The sequence below is a fragment of the Gobio gobio genome (assembly GCF_949357685.1).
Source record: "Gobio gobio genome assembly, chromosome: 9".
NCBI lineage: Eukaryota > Metazoa > Chordata > Actinopteri > Cypriniformes > Gobionidae > Gobio > Gobio gobio.
Window position 1 is genome coordinate 4898602 of NC_137115.1, and position 6616 is coordinate 4905217.

Sequence of the window (6616 nt, forward strand, 5' to 3'; positions counted from 1 at the left end):
AACTCGGCTCTGGAAAGTATGCTGATTGTAAAGATATAATGAATGACTTTAGCAGGCACAATACTTCATTTTCATGGCTCTGTCTGTGTACTGTGCACTAAGCCTTCTGATACATTAAAGTTATTGCTGTGGCACTTTGCCATAAATAACCATCCAAATATGCCAATGTACCTTCCAGCCTCCAGAACAATGAACAGTGTTAATACAGAGGTATTAATTTCACCATATTTGCACCAGAAAGTGAGCGATACTGGCATGATCAGAGTAGGCTGGAGTCTGAATGTGTTCAATGGCTTATACAGTGAGTGGACCCAAACCCATCAGAGATTCCTAAAACAGCTCGAGTTTGAATTTTAAATGGAAACTTCCCTGCTTGGTCGAACCTAGTTCATGCAAAAACAGATGTCTGCCATTTGCAATGTTTACATTCTTTAAGAGCATGTCGAGAGGGGAAAAAAGGCACCACGTCAAATACAATAATGTAGCCTACAATATGAGTAAGATTTGTGAGATGTCCTGTCCCTTCGTCCAATGGCCAGGGTCTAAGATTAGAGAAATGTGTTGTAAACAAATGAACCCGGTCGTCAAACTATAAACGCATTATTCATTTTTACGTCAACGAGGGGTGAATCCGGAAAACCGCGTTTTTACATGCCATTTACATCAGTCATCAGCGTAACTTGGAAGAGGAAAAAGGCAATTTAGAAGTTCCAGTCTGTTTCCTCCAACATTACCTGCTCGTAGTGACGATGATGTCTTACCTTGACGTAAGACGAAGTGTCGGGGACGGTCTGAAACATTTTCATTGGACAGAGAGCCCGGAAATGTGTGATGTTCACTTCACGGCCCCTTCAAAAAACAAGTCCACAGGTCATCTTAGAGGAAACTAGAGTTTGTCCAGTGCAAAACTAACAAATACAAAAAGTATAATAATTATAATTAGACAAAGAGCCAATTTGTTGCTCCATTCTGATCCCCACCCCAAGAAAATTGCCGTATGCTCTACAATTTAACTTCGAATTGATTTCATTCATTGTAGTCATTCACCTCACAAATCTGCACACAAATTTTGCATTTATTTCTCTGAATTAAACGAATTCTCCTCTACGAACATATTTCCCTTAGCCATGTCATTTCCTCTCAAAATGGATTCGCGTCTCAGATTCCAAGAAGTACATTTCTATATGCCCTACAGTGATGTTTTCGTAGATAAAGCTGCAGTTTCTGTATACCTGCGTCGTGTATAAATGGTATAAATTGTGTGTAGTATAGGCACCTTGCTCTCCACCCCGTTAAACCACATCCAGCCATCTAAACAGAGAGGTCAGATCTGGTTCACGAGTTAAACAGAGCTGCATTTATTCCTTAAAGAATTGTAGCCTATACCTTTCATCCCTCAGAGATTCCTTTTTTAATTACTGCACAAGCCTCTGTTTCATAAAGTTGGCTATTTTGGCTAAGGCTGAAGTAATGACAACATTAATAATAATAATAATAATAATAATAATAATAATAATAATAATAATAAAAAAACAATAAAAAAACAATCTTTTTGCATCGTTAGGGTTGTATCCGTTTAAACTATACATTTTTTTCTTTTTCTGTCGCTTTCTTCTTTCGTTTTTGAATGTGTTTATATAAGATAAATCAATTTGTGCAGAATATAGGCCCAGCCCCTTCACTTCCAGAGCAGCCACATATTGAAACACTTTTCGTTTTAATAAGTGTAGCTTACAGAGTCTCGGGTGAAAGGGCACCTCGGGGACGGTTTCTTTTGCCTTTCCCTCGGCGTGCAATTACCGAGCAGACTGGCATCGCATTATTTAACATTCCACAGCAGTTCAGCAACACAACGAACATAACTGATGGCCATATCAAAACGCAGCAAGAGAAATATCGCAAACTTTATTTCGCCAAAATTGTCACACAGCATATTTATCCTTCTTTAGAGGCTATGCTCATTAAATGAGGATTTTGCAAGAATACCAAGAATTGCATCGGTAGCCTATAATAAATCATTCTTTTTTTGTTTGTTTCAGTGATAAGTGTTGAGGTTTTATGGCAGAAAGCCAAAAGGCCTTTCTTGACAACCAGTCATTATTTTATATTCATTAATTGTGTATAATATCAGCTTTGTTTCAACGCACTAAACTCATTACAGTCATTTATTTCTATCGTTCAGAGTGTCAACGCGACTTCCTTCACCATCAGTAGGCTATAATTGAATTTAAAATGACTGAAAGGGTGTGGTTAATTTATGACTGCAGGTTTAAAAAAAAAAAATGCAGGCAAACTTGTGTTTTCAGTTCTAGTGGTAATTTCTATTGCACTTGACCAGTGAAGCAATATTTCTTTGAAATCAATGTGTGCACAAAGCATCAAAATGCCACGGTTTTTTTTACTCTAGATCAAATAATGCAACAATAAACGAAAAACGATGCAAATGATGGGAATTAAATCGCATTCGCCAGTTGCCTGCCATCGCGATAAGGAGCGTGATGTTGACATTTCGATACCTGAGCATACTGACCGTGATGAATAAATCAGGAGTCTTATAATTCGCTCGATTTATATTCGCAGCGTCAGACCTCGGGCTCCTGCGGGCGAGAGCTGGGCTCGCCTCATAAACTTTCCCAAATGCATCCAATTTCTAAACGGTAAAAGAGCATAGAATTCCGCATCTGTGGCCAATTAAGTGACTGGAGGCTCAACAGGACTGTTAAGTAACTGCGTCGTCTCTCCTCCGAAGAGCGTCTAGTGTTACACTCGAAGCGCCTTACCTAGCGTGTGCGTGTTATCCATCAAATAGCATCTCTCTCGACTGTCAACACATCGGAACAGAGCAAAGAAGCGACATACCAAAATGCACAAGGAACGCAAATCATTCGCCAATGAAAGTAGTTGCACGTGCGTGTGTTTTTATCCCGGAAAATAGCCTACCGTTCCAGAGCGACACAAACTTACTAACAGAAAGAACACACGCCACTCAACCTCAAATACAAACTCACCTGTCTTGTCTCTGTCACTCGGAAATTTAGAACTCGTTTCCAGTCTTTAATAATTAGTCCAGTCTATGAGAAAGTGATTGTCATGGATAAGTGTGAGAAATGTTGCGGAGGAGAGGAGGGATGTATGAATGGAGAAAGAGAGATGGGAGAGAGGCGGCTCGCTGACCAATGAGAGAGCACGAGCTCACCCCTGCACATCCACTGAACCGTGAAATAAGGGAAATCTGACTGAAATGAGCACAAGACCATAAAAGAGAAGAAGGAGAGAGAGGGAGAGAGAGAGGGGGGAAAGCGTGAAGCTGACTCGAGGACATCCGAATATCTTCTGCAGACACTATAAACATTTCAAAACAAGTTTTCAAATGTCATTCATTCATTGCTGATTCTATTCCGTCCGTTCGCGCCATTTTAAAATCTATATGAACACAGAAACTTTTTTAGTTTGTGTAATATTTTGAAAATGCATTTAAAATATCATTTGTGCTTTGGGTATCGCTATATGTTTGAGTTTATTGTATGTGAGGGATGTCTCGTGAGGATCATGTCCCGTCCACGCGTCTCTTTCCTGTTAGGTTGACCCTGTTCACTTCACTGACTCCATTTCCTCACCCGAAAACTCCCTCAAAGAACCAGCGGCAGGTTTACAGTGGGGAATCTGCTGATGCATGACGCCTGGATATCAGCAGGGAGCCAAACACTTGATGAAGACTCCTCATTGATCTGAAGCGAAGGCGGTTCTCACATTAGCCCTGACCATTTGAAAGCTTGATGACATTCAACACAGTTAGGGTTCGATTTCAGCATAAGCAGTTTAATGATTATAGTTCCCACCAAGTGAACAACATGTAGCCGAATCATATTGTGGAGTTGTTTGTGATTATACAAATAACACTTTATTTGTGTCATTGTTACATGCAGTTACTAACTATAAATAATGCATAATGCAACTAACAATAAACCAAACCCTGACACTTTAATTGTCTCATTGTTACACATCTTACACGTACTTCACTGTAAATTATGCATAATTACATGCAACTAACCGCAAACCAAACCCTAACTCTTACTAACACTTTATTTTACAGTGACATTGTTACACGTTACATGTAGTTACTACAGTAATTAGGCTACTATAAATGATGCATAATTACATGCAACTAATCCTCAACCAAACCAAACCCAAACACTTATTTAGTAACACTTTAGTTGTCTCACTGTTACACGTTACATGTATTTACTAACTATAAATTATGCATAATTACATGCAACTAACCCTAAACCAAACCCTAACACTTATTTAGTAACACTTTATTTTACAGTGTCATTGTTACACGTTACATGTAGTTACTACAGTAATTAGGCTACTATAAATTATGCATAATTACATGCAACTAACCCTCAACCAAACCCAAACACTAGTAACTCTTTAGTTGTCTCATTGTTACACATGTTACATGTATTTACTAACTATAAATTATGCATAATTACATGCAACTAACCCTAAACCAAACCCTAACACTTATTTAGTAACACTTTATTTTACAGTGGCATTGTTACACGTTACATGTAGTTACTACAGTAATTAGGCTACTATAAATTATGCATAATTACATGCAACTAATACTAAACCAAACCAAACCCTAACACTTATTTAGTAACACTTTATTTGACAGTGACATTGTTACACATTACATGTAGTTACTACAGTAATTAGGCTACTATAAATTATGCATAATTACATGCAACTAACCATAAACCAAACCAAACCCAAACACTTTATTTAGTAAGACTTAAGTTGTCTCATTGTTACACAACTTTCACATACTTAACTGTAAATTATGCATAATTACATGCAATTAACCCTAAACCAAACCAAACCCTAACACTTACTAACACTTTATTTTACAGTAGCATTGTTACACGTTACATGTAGTTACTACAGTAATTAGGCTACTATAAATTATGCATAATTACATGCAACTAACCCTCAACCAAACCCAAACACTTTATTTAGTAAGACTTTAGTTGTCTCATTGTTACACGTTACATGTATTTACTAACTATAAATTATGCATAATTACATGCAACTAACACTAAACCAAACCAAAACCAAAAACTTATTTAGTAACACTTTATTTGACAGTGTTATTGATACATATGTTACATAGTGGTAACACTTTACAATAAGGTTCATTAGTTATCTAGTTAACTAATAATGAACTGCACTTGTAAAGCATTTATTAATCCTTGTTAATGTTAATTTCAACATTTACTAATGCATTATTAAAATCTTGTTAACATTAGTTAATGCACTGTGAACTAACGTTAACAAAGATGAACTAATGCTGAACAGAGGTGTTGTTCATGGTTAGTTCATGTTAACTAATGCATTAACTAATGTTAACTAATACAACCTTATTGTAAAGTGTTACCCATGTGGTTACTACAGTAATTACTATAAATTGTGCATAATTACATGCAACTAACCCTCAAACATCCATCCTAAACCCTTACCCTATTGTAAGTACATAGTTAATTATTGTTACTCTGTACTTAAATGTATACTTAATTGTAATATAGACACCTTAAAATAAAGATGTAGTTACATACAAGTCAAGTCACTTATTTACTTTTTACAATGCCGATTGTTTCAAAGCAGCTTCAAATTGTACATTGTACTTATATAAGTACTAAGTAATATTAATGTACTACATGTAGCCTACTTACTATAGTTACGGTTAGGGTTTGGTTTAGAGTTAGTTACTTGTAATTGTGCATAATTTACTGTTCTTACTATATAGTAATGTGTAACCACATCACCTTAAAATAAAGTAGTGTTACCATCCAAATTGCTTGCTTTTGTAAACAATTATTACACAATGTAAAATGTGCAACATGCTCAGTAATAAAAGCGTTGCAATACGTTGCATGAGGATTATAATAAGGATTGTATTATAATAATTAAGTTTGAGCTCATGGTCCCAGATTGATATATAAATGAGACAACGAATGATGGTATTGAAAAAAAAAATTACGAAATGTATCTGACTGATTTAGGTAAACCCGTGTAAACTCTGAGATAAACAGTGTTTGGAATAGCACGCCACATTCTCGTAAGATCACATACATTCTTTCGAACAATAGCAGGAAATTGCCACCTTAGCCAGACGGGAAACATATCTAAAGGAAACCGTCACTACTTGCAGTTTCTGACTGTCATTCACAACATTCAGAATGCTAGGCAATCTTTAACCAACATAGAAAAGTTTTATTTTCTACACCTTTAGCTATATATTATTATCATTATTATTATTATTTAGAATTTATTAAAAAAAATGTCTCAATGTATCCTGTTTGAGTTACTCCTGGAATTTTACATCAATGGCTGGATGACGCATTTCCGTTCAAATGCCTTTTGACAGTAGTGAAGAACAATAAACAGTGCTTGTGTTAGTTCTCAGAAAATTGTGTTGTTTTCTCTGCTTTGTCTTGTTGATCTAGAGATGTTACTGTAATCATATCAAATTTAGTAATACAGGAATAAGAATTTAAAATGAATGAAAATACAAAGATATTCAAGCATTATTCATAAAAACTTGTATCAATAG

The 6616-nt window shown here is 36.0% G+C and overlaps 1 protein-coding gene across 6 annotated transcripts in view; it reads right to left on the minus strand.

The window, feature by feature from the left end:
- fli1 (Fli-1 proto-oncogene, ETS transcription factor) overlaps positions 1-3146 on the minus strand; it is a 46445-nt gene extending 43299 nt beyond the window's left edge. For 2 of the 6 annotated variants that reach the window (XM_079825627.1, XM_079825622.1), the window contains exons 1-2: positions 3009-3146; positions 735-849 (exon numbers count right to left, since the gene is read on the minus strand). In XM_079825627.1, the coding sequence (XP_079681753.1) occupies positions 735-806 (72 nt within the window). In that variant the 5' untranslated portion in view covers positions 807-849; positions 3009-3146. Of the gene's footprint in view, positions 1-734; positions 909-3008 lie in introns of all 6 variants that reach the window. The other 4 variants (XM_079825624.1, XM_079825628.1, XM_079825625.1 and 1 more) reach the window with 4 other exon arrangements.
- Between the last annotated feature and the right edge of the window lie 3470 nt (positions 3147-6616).